The 19,875-nt window shown below is 37.8% G+C and overlaps 1 protein-coding gene across 1 annotated transcript; it reads left to right on the top strand.

The window, feature by feature from the left end:
* The first annotated feature begins 757 nt into the window (after nucleotides 1–757).
* On the top strand, nucleotides 758–13,020 carry LOC127096386 (uncharacterized). The gene is made up of 8 exons (XM_051034964.1): nucleotides 758–1,346; nucleotides 7,472–7,762; nucleotides 7,853–8,588; nucleotides 8,937–8,988; nucleotides 9,061–9,348; nucleotides 9,406–9,700; nucleotides 9,863–10,524; nucleotides 10,975–13,020. The coding sequence occupies exons 1-8, from the start codon at nucleotides 758–760 to the stop codon at nucleotides 13,018–13,020; spliced, it is 4,959 nt and encodes a 1,652-aa protein (XP_050890921.1).
* The last annotated feature ends 6,855 nt before the right edge of the window (nucleotides 13,021–19,875 follow it).

Genomic DNA, 19,875 nt, shown 5'->3' with positions numbered 1-19,875 from the left:
TGGAGCCAGGTCCCACCTCCGAAATTCACCATATAAACTCACTTTATCCCCCATTATCTCTTCTTTTACCACATATCCTTCATACTCTTTCACCTCATTCTTTCTTTCTCTCAAAAATACTTAAACCCTTCATTCTTCTCACTTAAAGCTCTCTACCTTCACCTCATATCTCCATCAATTCTCCATCCGTCTTCACAAAAGTTCCACCATTCTCCACCCTTAACCTTCCTACGGTAATATTTTCACCGAATCTCTCTTTTCAAATTCTTGTTTCTTTTTGTTGTGTGCATGTACAAATATGTCTCGCCGAGTCGAAAAAAGAAAAAATGTGGCGGAATCATCCCGTCCACGACAAAGGGTGAGAAGAACCCCGAACGAGCACGACATTGTGTTTGAGAACCTGGAGCACCAGAAGAGGTATGTGGTTCATTTAAAAAGAAAATTAACCCTCACGAGGTATATGTGTAATGGCACTCTGCAGGAATTGGGATTGTAAGCGGAGGTCCACTGTATGTTCCACATCTTAGGTACGTTGCAATTTCGATTATTTAATACTAATATAGAATTGACTATGGATGAGTTAGGGAGGATCTTAAAACTCCCAATCGTAGGCCCTGGAGCGGTGCCCGATACGTTTGTCCCGACGAAATTTTGGACCTCCATAACAGGTAACACTAAATATGTTTCCAAAGGGGCAAAGGCATCGGGTATCCATAACCCGTGTTTCAGGTACGCACAAAATGCATTGGCATACACCATGTTTGGTCACGGAGACAGCACAGGTGTTGCCACTCAAAGGGAGCTATTCTTTTTGTACAGTATGGCATCCCAGACTCTAATCAACGTAGCAGCATTTGCAGCTGACTACTTAGGAAGAGTTGGTCGCGCTACTTCAGGCGACATTTCTGTTGGCGGCATGATTACTCAGATTGCCGATCATTTTGGATTTGGTGCTGCACTCGCTGACTCTCCACAGGTGCCAGGTAAAAATAAACTGGACATGGCCGCCTTGATCCAACAAGGCATGATTACGGTAAAACAAGATTATTACTCTCTTATGTGCCAAAAAGTCCATGTTCTTGATTTACCTGCTTACGATTTCATCAGTATTACTAACAGAGCCAACTGGCTCTATGACTGTCCCGACCTGGAAAAGGGGGACGGAGATTTTTTTGACTCTTTGCCTGCAGATGAACCGATGGAAGGTGCACCGAGCACCGAGGAGCCTTTTTACCAGCAACCTCCAGAACCGACTCAAGCCTCCGGGTCCTACTCCATGCCGCAAGACCAATGGAGCTGGATTCAAGATGAGATCGGTCACCTTCGCACGGAGCAATCCAGGCAAGGTGAGGAGCTCACCAGGTTTGAAGTCGAACAACGCCGTCAAGGGACAGTTTTGGATAAGATGAACGCGATGATGCAACACATGATGTTGCATTATCCGTACCCGCCACCACCTCCACAGTAAACGCTGTAAGTACCCCTCTTATCTTGACATTAAACATTGCGGACAATGTTTGGTTCAAGTGTGTGTGTGTGTGTGGGGGGGGGGGTTAATTGCTTTATATTTTATTTTTTTAGTTGTGTGTGTTGGGTTACTTTGTTTGTCGTTGTGTGACTGTTTTTATTTTTTTAAGTTACAAATGAAAGTGGATTATGCTGGAGAAATGACAGACTAGTGGACAATGAGTGAAAGACGCAACCCCGGATTTGCTCCCGAGGCAACCTGGAAGGTGATACAGCTGAGAAACAAAATGTTGGACGCAACTTGGAAAATCTAGACCGAAAGAGAAGAAGGTAAGCCCAAGCTGAAAAAGAAGTTGTCTGTCATAAAGAGTGTTTGGAGCTTGCAAGCTTATCCAACATGGTGAGATTTCAGCTTAACCAAACACAAAAAGAGCGCATTCAGGTATGACTTTATCTCTCTAATTTTGCGTAAGTTCTACTGATACAGCACAATACAAAAACGCGCACTGAGGCACGTTGTTTGTTTTCACCCTTTTAGCCTTTCTAGCCATCCATGATGTTGTTTTCATCCGTTGCTAACCCCGTTGAGCCTGTACCCCTTTGTTTGTGTAAACCATCATGTTAACCATAAGCCATACACTTCCTACCCTCGCTCGACATGACTTTTGTAGTGTAAAATTTGTACAAAAAGATAAGTTTGGGGTAGTAATCCTTAGAAGAAATGTTGAAAAAAGGGCAAGCGCAAGAAAAAGAAACCAAGAAAAGCTATGTAGAAACATCCGCTTCTACCGGAAGAAAAAAAAAGAGAAAAAAAAAGAGAAAAAAGAATGAAGAAAAAAAATATATAGAGAAATGAAGAATAAGCACTTGCCTTAGAAATAGACTCATGCATTAATGTGAATTTGAGTGAAAAAGAGTCAGGATTGGACGACACCCCATAAAATATTCTTGCACAAAGAAAAACAACAACATGAATGCCGAGTTGTAAAACCATTTGTTATCCATTTTTATTGTCTACTCTCCCACCGCACCTAAGCCCCGTTACAACCCTGAAGACCTCTTAAAGTGTGTGAATTGTGTTTGTGTAGTTGACGTAGAATCTATTCAAAAAGTAAGAGTTGATATTGCATACCTTGATATCTTGAGTGCTAAGCACCTTAATCCTGCGAGATTTGGTGAGTAGTGTGAAGAAGTTTGCAGGTAAAAGAACACTCTGAAATGATAAGGCAGTGGAGAAGTTCGAATGGGTAAACCAGAAGCTTAATCGGGAAGGAGAAAGATAAGTTGCAAATAACATCAGCTGTGTTGTGGAGAGAATAGAATCTGTAACACCCCTTTTTCTATCCCAAAATACTTAACATATAATCAGAGTAAATAAGCACGCATATAAACAAAAGGGCGTCACATCGACGTTTTCGAAAACTAAGAGCTTTCAAAAACCAACATCATTCATCATCAATATACAATACACCTGGTCATTTCAATTATCATGAATATTCCAACATATGCGTTCGCAACGGAAAATAATGAATACTCATGCATTTCATCAAATGATCCATGTCCCATACCATGATCATCTCTCAATAATCTCTTCAATATTACACATGTTCACAATTAATAACATAAAACGTATCCAAATCAGATATGAGTTCCATACTACCAATCTACCAAGTGTTACATGACCAGAGCATTGACTCACTACTTAGTCTCTAAACGAAGTACCGCGGCTCTCCAGCTAATCTCGAGTGAGCTACCGTCCACTTACTTCAGCGATACTACTCCTGAGTATCTGCGCGATACCCATGTAAAGGTAACATTCAAACAGAAAGGGTGAGAATTCAAATCATTATGAAGAAGTATTAATCAAGCACAATGATTAAATCAACAATTAAAGGAATTCATCACACTTCATATAACCATGTAAATAATATTAAACAACATTTATTTCACATGTTTCAAGCACACATAAAAACTCAAGGAGTATAATATTCAAATCCAATAGTATATTCCCAAAAATACACATAACGACAATTATCACATAATCACATAATTTGCCAAGTTATGTATCCAAACATCACCAAATTCAATTACCATATCTCATACACACATCACAATCACAACAATTCAAACATTCAACTATCACATGACTCTAATGTGACTCAATGCAAGACATGTGACTCTATGCATGTGGTACCATAATATGAACCCAACGTTTCACCGCTTTCCGATTCAATATCTAGAATCCAAGCCACCACGTCTATTTCCAATTAAGGATCAACGTCTGCTACGCCTATTTCCAATTAAGGATCAACGTCTAATACCACGTCTATTTCCAATTAAGGATCAACGTCTACTACGCCTATTTCCAATTAAGGATCAACGTCTAATACCACGTCTATTTCCGATTAAGGATCAACGTCTGCTACGCCTATTTCTAATTAAGGATCAACATCTAATACCACGTCTATTTCCAATTAAGGATCAACGTCTGCTACGCCTATTTCCAATTAAGGATCAACGTCTAATACCACGTCTATTTCCAATTAAGGATCAACGTCTGCTACGCCTATTTCCAATTAAGGATGAACGTCTAATACCACGTCTATTTCCAATTAAGGATCAACGTCTGCTACGCCTATTTCCAATTAAGGATGAACGTCTAATACCACGTCTATTTCCAATTAAGGATCAACGTCTGCTACGCCTATTTCCAATTAAGGATCAACGTCTAATACCACGTCTATTTCCAATTAAGGATCAACGTCTACTTACCATGTGAACCCACAGTTTCACCGCTTCCACTATGAAGCCGACCATGCATGCCATGAATGAATGTACAAATACCAATACATATGCAATTAAGATCATCTCTACCATCTTAGCATTCCACATATCACCATAATTCAACTCTATGAATTATCCACCAATGGTACATATACACATTCATAACAATATATCATTCACAATCCACCAATGGTACATATACACATTCATAACAATATATCATTCACAATCCACCAATGGTACATAAACACATTCATAACAATATATCTTTCACAATCCACCAATGGTACATATACACATTCATAACAATATATCATTCACAAATCCACCAATGGTACATATACACATTCATAACAATATATCATTCACAATCCACCAATGGTACATACACACATTCATAACAATATATCATTCACAATCCACCAATGGTACATATACACATTCATAACAATATATCATTCACAAATCCACCAATGGTACATATACACATTCATAACAATATATCATTCACAATCCACCAATGGTACATATACACATTCATAACAATATATCATTCACAATCCACCAATGGTACATATACACATTCATAACAAATACACCATTCACATAATATTTATTAAAGTCACCTTTCTAATGCTTTAAACCCCAACCCAAAATGATTCACGAGTTGAAAGTTATGAATAAAACCGTGCACGAAGGCGTTACTAAAAAGTTGTTGTTTTCTAAATTTTCCAACATAATTTTCATCTTCTTCAACCCCTAAAACGTCCATGAAATAATCTCCAAAATTATTTTATTCCTGAAACAAAGTTATAGCTCTCTATTTCAGCTATCCAACGCTTCAAACGGCACTCAATTTGGACTTACGGATCAAAGGTTATGACCAAAACGATTTCGACAATAAAACATAAAAAAAGGTCGCGAGTGTGACGGACAGCATGCAGAATTTTCTGTGGTTTTCATCGTTGGAGGACCTCCGGACCTCCGATTTCGATTCCGTAAAAAGCCAAATGTTCAGAAAATTATAACTCACATAATACTCCAAATATATAACGTTAATTTGCAGTTTTAACACAATCAATCACTACAATCAAGCATAATCATCACACTTAACAATTTCAAACAACCATACAAAATTGGGGAATTTTAACCTAACATACATATACCCATTGACCCAATCATACTAACCCATAATAATAAGGATTCCCCCCTTACCTCTTCAATTTCTGGAAACCCTAGCTCTTCTCTTTACTTTTCCTCTCCTCTTTCTCTATTGCCTTCAATGATCAAATGAATCCTAATTCTCACTCCCTCACCTCTTACTATTTATATTAGTATTCTATTTGGGCTTAAGTCATTATACTTCTAATTTAATTAATAGGCCCAATAAGACCTAATATTTAAATATCTCTATTTAATTCAATTAAATTAAACTAACACCATATATCCACCAAGTTAATTAATTCAATTATTCATGATATCTCCTATCAACTAAATAATTAATTAACACTCCACATAAGTAATAATAGTATAATAAATAAATACTAAAAATTGGGTTGTTACAGGATCCATGGTTGACCTCCGCATTGTCTCTTACATCACTTGAGGACAAGCAATGAGATAAGTTTGGGGTTGTGATCGGTCACCATTTACACTTAGTTTCCATCATCTATCCAGCATTGAATCTTCATGAATCGGTAACTGATCAGTGCATTTTGATGCACGTTCTTTCATGTTTGTACTCAAGCATTTCTTCGGTTTGCTTTGATTATTTTTATGTTTTAATGTGTTTTCATAATTTATGTTATTTTTGCACTTATTTAATTTTCGTATTTAATTTTCAGCATTAGCAACTTTCGCGAGAAAAATCATATCTTGAGCTAGGAGTATCGGATTGAGACGTGCTACCAGTCGATGGAAAGCTAAGAAAAAGATCTACAACTTTTGTTCAGAAGTTGAGAGCTGAATCAGACTGTAGCAGGGCCAGAAAGTCTATTGAAGTTGCAGAATTTTATTTGTATTTTTGTTGGGTCATTTGTAGTGGGCTGGGTCGACCCAGTTGAGTTGTAAAACGGGTCTTTGTTTTCCCTTAGGTCTAGCAGCCGTACACCATTGGGAAGGGGATGGAAAAATCACGGTTCATGTACGAATTTGAGAGCTTGCAAAGAATGACTATGGAGAACTAATTTTCCAAGAATCAATTCACTGTAATCGGATGCCACTTTGAGGTTCTTTTATAATTTTCCATTAATCTGTTCCTTTGAATTATATCTATAATCACAATTACTTGCTTAATTTAATTGTTTTTGCATGATAGAATTCTTTAATTTGATTGTTGTGTGCTTTTGAATCAATTTCGTGATTAGTGTAGCTTTTGCATTATCGTGTTCGATCATATTGCGTTTGCTTAATTCGCAATAGTTTTAATCTGTTTGCTTTACTCGGAATTCAGGGACAGACTTCGTATAATTGTTATTGCGCTTGTCAAAAGCTTTTGTAATCGAATAGGATCAGACTCGTTTAGGGAATTGGAATTTTATAGGGATCAATGATAAGTCGGAAGATGATATAGTGGGTTGATTCGTTTCAGCTTATTCAAATAATCACTTTTCATAATCACTTATTTTCTGCATTTTTGTAATTGAACACCAAATCAACCCCCCATTCGATTACGTTTAATTATTACAAACAAGAATCCTTGAGACGATATCCGAGTTTAATTGTCGCTGTATTACGTTTTTACAAAATTACTCGTTTTGATCTGCGCGCGACAGCGGATCAAATTGGCGCCGTTGCCGGGGATTCTTGTTTCTTTTAATCGTTTTTAGAGTCATAGGTTTAGTGTCTAAGCGTATAGGTCATAGTTTCCTCGCAGTTTCGTCCAACTTGCGTATTGGTCTTTTTGCAGTTTGAAAAAAAAAATCTGTTTTTAAACAAATTGTCTCAGATTATTCCGATTTTTTGTCGATTGATTAGGAAAAAATCAATAATCAAAAGCCTCTATTTATAAAATAAATAGTGGACGACACCCTAAAAAATCGAAATTCCTTATTTTTCTATTTTTTATGAATTGTTTTCTGTTTTGATAGTTTTAGAAAATTCCGAAAAAAATCTCAAAATTATATTTTTAAGTAATTAGATTAATTTCGGTGTCAGTTTATTTGTTTGAGTTATTTTTGATCGATTTCTTTCTTTGTGTTTGTTTTTTTTTTACTTTTAGGACATTGTTGGAATTTTCACAATTGTTGCTGTTGCTGCATTATTGTTCCGTTAGTCCTGGCTACTAGGTCTCGCTGTTCTGAAATTGTTGCTTTTGATCCTGAAATAGAGAGAACTTTGCACACACAACGTAGAACAGTCCAGGCTACCAATAGTTCACCACCCACAATTGAGTCTAATTTTGAGTCTGACTATTTGCATAACTTGTTTGCTTCGGATTCTAAACTTGATTTTGCAATGGCTGATAATAGAACCTTAAGGCAGTTAGCTGCTCCTGATGTGAATTACAATGGTTTGTGTATTGAATATGATGCTGCTGCTGTTCCTTTTGAATTAAAATCGGGTTTAATACACTTGTTGCCAAAGTTTAGTGGTCTTGCAGGTGAAGATCCACACAAGCATTTGAAAGAGTTCCAGGTGGTGTGTTCTACACCATTGAAGCCTGAAGGGATCACCGAAGATCACATCAAACTTCGAGCTTTTCCTTTTTCATTGCAGGGTGCAGCGAAGGATTGGATTTATTATCTCGAGCCAAACTCAATTGCAAGTTGGACTGCCCTGAAAAAAGTGTTCCTAGAGAGATACTTTCCTGCCTCCAGAGCTGCCTCAATAAGAAAGGAGATTTGTGGTATTAGACAAGGTAATGAGTCGTTGACCGAGTATTGGGAGAGATTCAAGCACTTGGTATCTAGCTGCCCTCAACACCAGATCACAAAGCAACTACTCATCCAGTACTTTTATGAGGGGTTGTTACCGATGGACAGGAATATTCTTGATGCTGCTAGTGGTGGAGCACTAGTCGATAAAACTCCAGCTGCTGCTAAAGCACTTATTAAAAATATGTCTCTTAATTCTCAAAAGTTCACTACTAGAGACAATTCTGTTCACAACAAAGGCGTGAGTCAAATTCAAGTTTCTTCCAACAAGGCTTTAGAGACCAGAATTGACGAACTCACCACCTTAGTCAAACAACTGGCAGTAGCAAAACCTCAAACAGCAACTGTGTGTGGCATTTGTACTTCTCCTGAGCACCCGACCGATACTTGTCCTATTCTGAGAGACGAGTCCATTACTGAGCTGCCACAAGCTTATGCAGTCAACCTTTACAATCAAAACAGGTACAACAACACTCCTGACCTGTCCACCAACAAATACCATCCCAATTGGAGGAACCATCCCAACCTTCGATATGGAAACCCGCAAACCAGCCAACAACAGAACTCACCTCAAGTGGCTGCCCTTGCACCTTCCAGACCATCCTTGGAGGATCTTGTTAAGCAAATGGCCGTGAACAACCTCCAATTCCAACAAAGGACCGATGCTAGCATTCAGACCTTGAACACACAGATGGGATAACTTGCTACTCAAATAAATAACATGCAAGCTCAAGGTTCGAACCAACTTCCAGCCCAGACAGTTGTCAATCCGAATGGTCCTAATGCTAATGTGAGCGTAATTTCTTTGAGATCCGGAAAAGTTACAGAACCAGCCCCTAAAAAAAATAAAGAAATCATTGAGGTAACTTCTAAACTTTCTCCTTCTGAACCTCACTTAGTTGAACTTTCTTCTCCTTCTTCTGTTGTGGTCGAAACTGAAAAAATTAAAGAAAAGGAGTATGTGCCACCAGTCCCCTTTCCACATAGAGTTCTGAAAAATAAAAGAATTGAGGAGGGAGACAAAGAAAGAGAGATATTGGATGTTTTCCGAAAGGTTGCGGTAAATATTCCGCTACTTGATATTATTAAGCAGGTTCCTAAGTATGCCAAGTTTCTAAAAGATTTGTGTACCAACAAGAGGAGGATTAAGGGAAGTGAAAGAGTAAACTTAGGACGAAATATTTCTTCCTTTATTCAGCCCAAAAAATCATCCAAACAGATTGTAGGCGAGCAAAATGTTTCAGCCCTCACTACTCAGGTTCTGCCACAAAAGCAGAAGGATCCGGGAACATTTGTTATTCCTTGTACCATCGGGGATAGTAAATTTGAGAACTGCATGCTTGATTTGGGAGCGGGCATTAATGTTATGCCTACTTCTGTTTATAATAACCTTTGTCTTGGTCCTTTGCAGCATACAGGTTTAATCATTCAATTGGCAAACAGGAGCAACGCTCGACCCGCCGGGGTAGTCGAAGATGTTCTTGTTCAAGTTAACGATTTGATTTTTCCTGCAGATTTCTATATTCTAGACATGGAAGGAGAAACCAAGACAAGCAGAGCTCCAATCATTTTAGGCAGACCGTTCATGAAAACGGCGAAGACAAAAATTGATGTTGACGACGGAACCATGTCCATGGAATTTGGTGACATTGTTGCAAAATTTAACATTTTTGATGCCATGAAACACCCTGTGGAGGAGCATTCTGTTTTTCATATTGAGCTGATTTCTGAATTAGTTGATGACGCTAGTTCAGAACTATTTGCGCTTGATTTTCCATCTCTCTCTGGTTTTGATGATATTTATTCATGTTCTGATTGTACTGACACTAACGTTTGTGTTGTCTGTGCTGAGATTGATGCTGCCTTGCAGGCTGATACATTTCTTACAGGTGAAGTTGTTACCATTAAACCTGTTTTTGCAGTTGATGCTCCTGACATCCCGGCTGCCCCAAGCATTCCATCCACCGAGCAGCCCCCGTCCTTAGAGCTAAAAGAGCTCCCTGAGAACCTGAAATATGCTTACTTGGAGAGTAATGAAAAACTTCCTGTTATTATCTCTTCTAACCTTGATTTTGATCAAGAAGACAAACTTTTGGAGGTTTTGAAGAAACACAAGAAGGCAATCGGGTGGACATTAGCCGACCTTCCAGGTATTAGTCCATCGATGTGCATGCACAGGATTCTACTTGAGGATGGATCCAAAACAGTAAGGCAGCCCCAAAGGAGGCTTAATCCTTTGATTCTTGATGTTGTGAAGAAAGAGGTAACCAAACTCTTGCAAGCAGGTATCATTTATCCTATCTCTGACAGTAAATGGGTAAGCCCAGTGCAGGTTGTACCTAAGAAATCTGGACTTATAGTGGTGAAAAATGAAAAGAATGAACTTGTTCCCACTAGAGTTCAAAACAGCTGGAGAGTTTGTATTGATTACAGGAGATTGAACCAGGCTACGAGAAAGGATCATTTTCCTTTACCGTTCATTGACCAAATGCTTGAACGGTTAGCTGGTAAATCACACTATTGTTTTCTTGATGGTTTTTCAGGTTATTTTCAGATTCATATTGCACCGGAGGATCAAGAGAAGACGACTTTTACTTGTCCTTTCGGTACTTTTGCTTACAGGAGGATGCCTTTTGGTCTTTGCAATGCTCCTGGCACTTTCCAACGATGCATGATTAGCATTTTTTCTGATTTTATCGAAAATTGCATGGAGGTTTTTATAGATGATTTCACTGTCTATGGTTCCTCTTTTGATGTATGCTTGAACAGTTTAACCTTGATTTTAGAAAGATGCATCGAGACTAACCTTGTTTTGAATTATGAAAAATGTCATTTTATGGTTGAGCAGGGAATTGTTCTTGGTCACATTATTTCTGAAAAAGGAATTTCTGTTGACCCTGCTAAGATTGATGTAATTTCTACACTGCCTTACCCTTCTTGCGTTCGCGAGATTCGTTCTTTTCTTGGTCATGCAGGTTTTTACAGGCGTTTCATCAAGGATTTCAGCAAGATAGCTCTTCCGCTGTCAAACTTGTTGAAGAATGACGTCACTTTCAGCTTCGATGACAAGTGCAAACAAGCGTTTGACTTCTTGAAGAAAGCATTGACTTCCGCTCCCATAATCCAGCCCCCTGACTGGACCCTCCCGTTTGAGCTTATGTGTGATGCTTCTAATTATGTTGTTGGGGTTGTTCTTGCACAAAGAGTTGACAAGGCTGCCCATGTTATTTACTATGCTTCTAGGACTTTAGATTCTGCACAGTCAAATTACACTACCACTGAAAAAGAACTGCTAGCTATTGTTTTTGCTCTTGATAAATTCAGATCTTATTTGCTAGGTTCCAAGGTTGTTGTTTTTACTGACCATGCAGCTTTAAAGTACTTGCTGAAGAAGCCGGATGCAAAACCGAGATTGATTCGGTGGATGTTGTTGCTCCAAGAGTTTAATGTTGAGATTAAAGACAAAAGTGGAGCTGAGAACTTAGTGGCTGATCACTTGAGCAGGATAGAGAGAAATGAAGATCCTTTTCCTATTCAGGATGACTTTCCTGATGAGCAGTTGTTTCTTTTGCATGGGATTACACCTTGGTTTGCTGACATTGTTAATTTTCTTGTTGTTGGTGTTTTTCCTACAGGTGCATCGAGATCACAGGTTCATAAACTCAAGAGTGATGCCAAATATTATGTTTGGGATGATCCATATCTATGGAAGTTTGGTAGTGATCAGGTAATCAGGAGATGTGTCCCCGATAATGAGATTGAATCTATTTTGAATTTTTCTCATGCATCTCAAGTCGGCGGACACTTTGGTCCTCAAAGGACGGCAAGAAAGGTCCTTGATTCAGGTTTCTATTGGCCAACTGTTTTTAAGGATGCTTATGAGACTTACCGCACTTGCAAAGAGTGCCAAATAGCAGGTACAAACATCACTCGCAAGAGTGAAATGCCTCAGCAGCCTATGCTTTTCTGTGAGGTATTTGATGTATGGGGAATCGACTTCATGGGTCCCTTTCCTGTATCATTTGGTTTTATTTACATTTTGCTTGCTGTTGATTATGTTTCAAAGTGGGTGGAAGATATCCCCACTAGGACTAATGATTCTAGAGTTGTTGCAGATTTTGTCAGGTCTAATATTTTTTGCAGGTTTGGAATACCGCGAGCTATCATCAGTGACCAAGGCACTCATTTCTGTAACTGCACCATGGAAGCTTTACTCCGGAAGTATGGAGTTGTGCACAGAGTCTCTACTGCTTATCACCCACAAACTAATGGACAAGCTGAGATCTCAAACAGGGAGATCAAACAGGTTTTAGAGAAAATGGTGCAGCCAAACAGGAAGGACTGGAGTCGTCGTCTAGAAGACGCACTTTGGGCTCAAAGAACCGCTTTCAAGACACCCATTGGGATGTCTCCTTATCGACTTGTTTTTGGTAAGGCATGTCATCTTCCTGTTGAGATAGAACACCGTGCTTATTGGGCGGTGAAAAGTTGTAATTTGGAGATGCAACAAGCAGGTATTGAAAGAAAACTCCAATTACAACAGTTGGAAGAGCTTAGATTAGAGGCTTATGAAAGCTCTAGGATTTATAAAGAGAAAACTAAGCACTTCCATGATAAGATGATTTCTAGGAAGGAATTTTCTGTGGGCCAACAAGTTTTATTGTTTAACTCCCGCCTTAAGCTTATGGCTGGGAAACTTCGATCCAAATGGATTGGCCCCTTTGTTGTTACTAATGTTTTCCCTCATGGTGCAGTAGAAATAAAAAGTGCAGGTACTGACAAACTCTTCAAGGTTAACGGGCAGCGTCTGAAGTTATTCCATGCAAGTTCGGTGCCTGAAGATGTCAGCATAGAGGAGCTTTCTTTGGAAGCGCCTGACTACACTGCAACTTGATCAGGGAGTCTTTCTTTCCTTCTCTCTACTTTATTAGTAATGTCCTTTCATTGAGGGCAATGCTTAGTTTAAGTGTGGGGGAGGGAATCGTGTGTTTTCTTTGTTTTTGTTAGTGTTTTGTTTATTTTTAGTCATTAAAAAAATAAAAATAAAATGCATCTTCTTGAAAGTTTTAGGCTATAGATTACTTTGAGTCGAGTTTGCGGAGACTTGAGAAAAATTCACAAGATCGGTATTGTTTTAACACCGTAAGTCTCCTGCATATGGAAATTGAGTTGAATTTTTATTATGTTTTAGCCGTACATTCGCATCATCTGACAGCTCTTGAGTAGTTTATTTCAGCAGTCAGCACCATCTCACACACACTCTACGCAGGGAAGCCGATGAATATAAGTGAGTGTTCCGAAAAAGAAAAAAAAAAGAGAAAAAATAAAGGAATGCACCTTCTAAGTTTGGTGACCCTCACCCGGTCACTTAACCCAACGGTTGTGGAACCTTCAAAAAAAAGTTGGAAATAAGACTCTTTTGTAGTTGGTTCAGCGGTTTCTGGTGCTGAACTTGGTAGGGCGGATTACGGTCCGATCCCCCGCAACTACAATTGAGTAAGCAAAGGGTTATGCCACTTAAGTACCAGAACCCCGTGCAAAAAAGGATCAGAGTCACTAACCGGTCGCCTTGCTATGAAGTGTGGAGATAACGGGCTTAATGTGATTGCGCCTGAATGAAAAAGAGCCAAAGAAGGATGAGTAAGTTAAGCTTTAATATAATAACATGATTCGAGTTAATTTGTGTATTCAGGAGGTTTATGTCTGCATAATTGTGGATTAGTGTTCTTACAATGTCCTTAGTGTGCAAGATTAGTACCTATCAAAGCAAACTTAACCGAAGATGACTTGCAGCCTAGAATGAGTAACCGTTGATGTGTCTGTGTTTTGTTTTGTTTTTCATTTTGCTCGGAGTGCAAAAGTTCAAGTGTGGGGGAATTTGATCAGTGCATTTTGATGCACGTTCTTTCATGTTTGTACTCAAGCATTTCTTCGGGTTGCTTTGATTATTTTTATGTTTTAATGTGTTTTCATAATTTATGTTATTTTTGCACTTATTTAATTTTCGTATTTAATTTTCAGCATTAGCAACTTTCGCGAGAAAAATCATATCTTGAGCTAGGAATATCGGATTGAGACGTGCTACTAGTCGATGGAAAGCTAAGAAAAAGATCTACAACTTTTGTTCAGAAGTAGAGAGCTGAATCGGACTGTAGCAGGGCCAGAAAGTCTATTGAAGTTGCAGAATTTTATTTGTATTTTTGTTGGGTCATTTGTAGTGGGCTGGGTCGACCCAGTTGAGTTGTAAAACGGGTCTTTGTTTTCCCTTAGGTCTAGCAGCCGTACACCATTGGGAAGGGGATGGAAAAATCACGGTTCATGTACGAATTTGAGAGCTTGCAAAGAATGACTATGGAGAACTAATTTTCCAAGAATCAATTCACTGTAATCGGATGCCACTTTGAGGTTCTTTTATAATTTTCCATTAATCTGTTCCTTTGAATTATATCTATAATCACAATTACTTGCTTAATTTAATTGTTTTTGCATGATAGAATTCTTTAATTTGATTGTTGTCTGCTTTTGAATCAATTTCGTGATTAGTGTAGCTTTTGCATTATCGCGTTCGATCATATTGCGTTTGCTTAATTCGCAATAGTTTTAATCCGTTTGCTTTACTCGGAATTCAGGGACTGACTTCGTATAATTGTTATTGCGCTTGTCAAAAGCTTTTGTAATCGAATAGGATCAGACTCGTTTAGGGAATTGGAATTTTATAGGGATCAATGATAAGTCGGAAGATGATATAGTGGGTTGATTCGTTTCAGCTTATTAAAATAATCACTTTTCATAATCACTTATTTTCTGCATTTTTGTAATTGAACACCAAATCAACCCCCCCATTCGATTACGTTTAATTATTACAAACAAGAATCCTTGAGACGATATCCGAGTTTAATTGTCGATGTATTACGTTTTTACAAAATTACTCGTTTTGATCCGCGCGCGACAGCGGATCAGTAACATTTTGCTCTTTATTTTATTGATTTCTTTAGTTTATTGCATTTTATGAATTTCCGCTTGTTTTATGTTGCATTAGTAGTTTTTCTCTTTTTGTCGCATTTTATGTGTTTCTGTGTAGACTGTTTGGTTTCCAGGTCAGATAACAAGTCTGAAAGTTGCGTATCGGAAGAATGGAGGTCAAAGACTGAATGAAAAGCGAAAAATAGACAAAACAGGGGGCTGACACGGGTGCCCGTGTCAGCTGATACGGCCCGTGTCAGCATGTGCAGAAACAACCAGTGGAAACCCAGAAAACAGGGGGCTAACACGGGTGCCCGTATCAGCTGAGACGGCCCGTGTCAGCATGGGAGGCAGGATAGACTTATAGTGGAGCCAACACGGGCAGCAGTGTCACCTGACATGGCCCGTGTTGGCCATTTCTCCCCATTTGCTGATTTTTCATGTTTTAACCCCTTTGTACGTCCGGAGGGCAGTTTGGGCATTTCGCAAATGTTTTTAGTTGTCTGGAAGCTATTTAGTTTGAATTTGGGCACAGAGAAAAGGGACTTTATTTTATACAACGCTCGTAATGCTTTATTTTATCGAACAAATGAAATTTTGATCTCTAGTTAAGGTTTAGGTCGGACAAACCGCCTTATCGCTTGTTGTATAATAAAACTCGTGTTTAATCACTTAGGAATGAGGATCAAACAGTGGTCACCGTTAATTCTTGTTAATTACATATTTCATAACAGCAAGTTGAATCACTAAGGAATTAGGATTAAAATTGACTGTTAATGGTTTTCGGCTAAGGAATTAGAGAAAACAACTCTTGAGAAACGGTTTTGAATTATTACAACATAGATGTTATATAATATGGAAGAAGTTTATTACAAAGCAATTCATACATTTGTCCCTAGCATGCTTGCTCATCTCGGTTAAACAGTTTTATACGCTTTATATTTTTTCTCGTTACTGATATTTTCAAAAACACTCATCAAACCCCCATATGATATTTTGTTCAATTGAATTATTATAAATATTGGTACTTACTACACAGTCCTCGAGATCGATACTCGGGATAACTCCCTTTTTATTACTACATTGGTGCAAATAGTACACTTGCTATTTTACCGATCAAAACCCGTTTGAGTGTAGTATCGCGTAACAACTGTTAGCAAGTCTACACTTGAACAGTCTCTGCACTACGTCTTAAATAGGGCAAGATGGGTTAAATGTTCTACGGTCCTCAGCTTCTCGGACCCCAAATCAGAGAAGGTAATGCCTAACCACAAATAACTTGTGTGACATCAATATCTGCAAAAGGGTCTCCACTAAGTAGATGGGTCTTAAGCCAACTTGTTAAGGGCTACTCCACACAAGTCGAACATGACTATACCATCCTTCTATCTTAATTGCACTCAAGTTCGGGTTAGAACTTATCTCACCACTCGGAGATCACCAAGCACAACAAGCAGATTATATCATACAAACAAATATGCATACATAAAATATACAATTATACACACAAAAAAGTAGGCTAAACCCACTGGATACTATTCCCTAGCAGAGTCGCCACTTAATTTTCTGTAGCGGTAAATTCATGATCATTAAGCTATGGATAAACTTAACATCACTTAAACCAGAGTCTCTACCGCGCTTTTATTGTTTCCAAGGGAAAAGGGAAAAGTGCGAACAAAACCCAAAGATAAGAAGCTTTCAAATCAAAACTAATAAAATGCCAGAGATTACAGGTAAGGGGGTTGGTTACATAGAGGGAAGGTGTTAGCACCCAAAGTGTCCTAGGTACTCCTAGGGAGCCCTTTTTTGTGTGTACATGTGTTTTGGTATAAAATGATGTTTGCAATAAATAGAGTGTGGGGATGAGAAAAGAATTCATTAATTATATTGTTGTGCTTGACAAAACCTTCAGACTTGTGCCTACGTACCAACATAAAATGAGGGATCAAAACCTCATAGTTCGTGGTAACAGTTTCAAAGTGAATGAGTTGCTTTTAATAAAAGTTTAAGTTTAACAAAGGAACAAGAGGCCTAAAAAGGTTTGAATGAGTGTTAGTTCTTTTTGTCTTTTGAAATTTTAAGTCAAGTATAGTTAAGTTCATTTACAAATTGAATTAAGAAAAGAGTTTGAAAATACAACGGCATAAGGCCAAAGTTTATAATTTGCAATAAAGTCTAAGTTTAGAAAACACAAGCAAAGAAGATTTTTAAAAGGGGGGGGGGGAGATTTTAAATTAAAGAAGGTGGGAGGAGATGAAGAGACTAATCCTAAGCAAAAATTAAAAGTTAAGAGTTGAAAAGATCTGACCAATGGGATGCAATCCAATAGACAAGAATGTCATATAGAAACCCAACTTCCCCTGGACTTTAGAATCAAGCAATATCAATACACAAATGGCAAGGTGAAGAACAAGGCATCGAATAAAGATATCCACATCCAAGCTTAGCAACTCCATGATCTTCTTCATAATCTCCCATGTATCAGTTGACATACTCCTTGAATGGCTCAGAGATAGGCATTAGACACTGGTTTAAAATAACAACTTCATCAAGACCATGTAGCATATGAACTCAAAAGGGATCTCAATATTTGGATCAGATGAAAGTTCAATTCCCAATGATTGTCTTCAGAAAAATTGGCATTGGCTAAGTCCTTTTGCATAGGGAATGTTGCCTAATCCTAAGTCCAAAATCTTAGATCAAATCCAACAGTTCACACAAAAATTTTTTAGGGTTTTTGTTGTTATTATGTACATTAACGTCAAAAGACCACAAACACAAACAAAATACACAAACAAGTATATACAATCACAATATAATCACAAGATATGGCTCAAGTGAGCAAAGTGAAAAATAGCATTAAAGTAAACAAGTTGAATGGTATGAATAATGGCAAATGAATCAAGACTTGAATTTAAAGGGCAAAAGGTAAATGACTTGAAATTAAAAGTTAGTCAAATGTTAGTTGATTAGAAGTTAGTATTGCTTTTGTTTTTCAATTGTTTAAGTCATTCTTTGGAGAACACTCAACCCTCTATTCACAAGCATGGATCCTTGAACCAAGACATCTTCCAAAGGAAGGAAAAAAGGCCAAGTTTCCATACAATACCATGAAAGGGGAAGACTTACAATCTCACTTACTAGAATGATATGCCTTTTGGGTCAAGATTTAGCGTTATGTTAAGCAATCGTAATTGGACTTATGTAGAAGTCACAACTATTTAAGGTCGGGCAATAGAAATTTTAGTGTTAATGCATGTTAGAGATATGGTATTATGAACCATACTCCTAAAACATACCACACTTAAAATAAAATTGCAAAAGGGTGGACCTAATCTCATCCATACTTATGTTGATTTTGCAATCAACTAGCCTTAGGATATAGAGATATCATAGGTCAATGAAATGGATAGGGATAGAATGGGATTAAGATGAAGAGGGAGGGGAAATGAAATCAACACAAATTGGTCAAAGGAGGACTTTTATCAAATTAAAATCATTCATTTATTTTGGGAGATGAAATGTATATTTCATCAATCCCCTAAATCTAATTATTTTAATCCAACAAAGTCAAATCAACCTTGACCAAGGCTCAACAGCAATAGCCAAACTCAACAAGTCAATAAAAATAGCTCAACACAATTTATTCATAATTAAACCAATAAAAAATCAATTAAAAATGCATTAAATTAAATTAAGGTTGGTCAAAATCCTAAAACCTCTTTGAAATACCAAATAAATGGCCAAGAGATTTATCATAGGTCAAACAAGGTCAAAGGGCCTTGGAGAAAAAATTTCATTATTTTTGGAAACTTAAAAGTATTTTTAAACAATTAAAAATATGCACAAAAACAATTAAATCATGAAAAATATTAATGTTGATCCAAAAAATAATTTTAATTCAGAAAATGAAAGAGAAAAATATTTGAAATTTTTTGGTGAAAGTCCCATATTTTTTGGACCAATATTAAAATTAATATGAATTAATGAAAATAAAGCAATTAAAATGAAAACTTAGAAAATCAAAAATACGTGGACCACTTGATCTCCCTCATTAATTAAGGTGGCAGATCAAGTGGATCAGAGTGCACGTTCCATGACACACTAGTGGTAATCAATTTGGATGCTCAAGATTAAAACAAAATAGAAGGATCCTGTGGTCTTGAGACATGCCAACACATCGCCGGAGGCAGAGCTCCGGTCTTCTTCTCCGGTGGACCTCACCGGACTAGTTTACCCTCAACCATCACCAAAATGAAAAAGGATGACATGAATTTAAAGTAAAAATGCTCAGGAGTTTGAATCTGGCCTTAATTTCACCTAACTCCAAGTATATTGAAAGATACAGGGAGTTGAATTTTGAGGATCATGGTCTGAGTTGCTTCAATTTGACCTCAAAGCAACTCAATCTTGTTGCCTACATTGGTAGGACTTCAGACAACCAAAAATTATCAAGAATAGTGGAGAATTGAGTGAGAATCGAAGAGATGAAAAATTCAGAAATTCACCTTCACTGCAGGTTCAGATGGACACGATCTTGCTCTCAATTGTGCTTGGCCTTGCTCTGGATGCTTGATGGAGTGGAAATGGATCAAGAAAGAAGCAGGACTCTTGGAGTTTTGAATCTCAAAATAGTGGGAGATTCAAACTCGATTTTCAATGAAAATCCTCAAGGTTAACCTTTGAATATGAAGGTTTAGGGTTGTAGCTTCAAAGCTGGTGCACAAGGGTCCTTAATTCTGAGCATAAACACTTCTATTTATAGCCAAAGCCTTTGATATTTGCA

This window comes from Lathyrus oleraceus, chromosome 6 (genome assembly GCF_024323335.1).
Source record: "Lathyrus oleraceus cultivar Zhongwan6 chromosome 6, CAAS_Psat_ZW6_1.0, whole genome shotgun sequence".
In the NCBI taxonomy this organism is placed as follows: domain Eukaryota; kingdom Viridiplantae; phylum Streptophyta; class Magnoliopsida; order Fabales; family Fabaceae; genus Lathyrus; species Lathyrus oleraceus.
The sequence above is the reverse complement of the archived record's forward strand: the minus strand, read 5'-3'. Positions and strand labels throughout refer to the sequence as shown.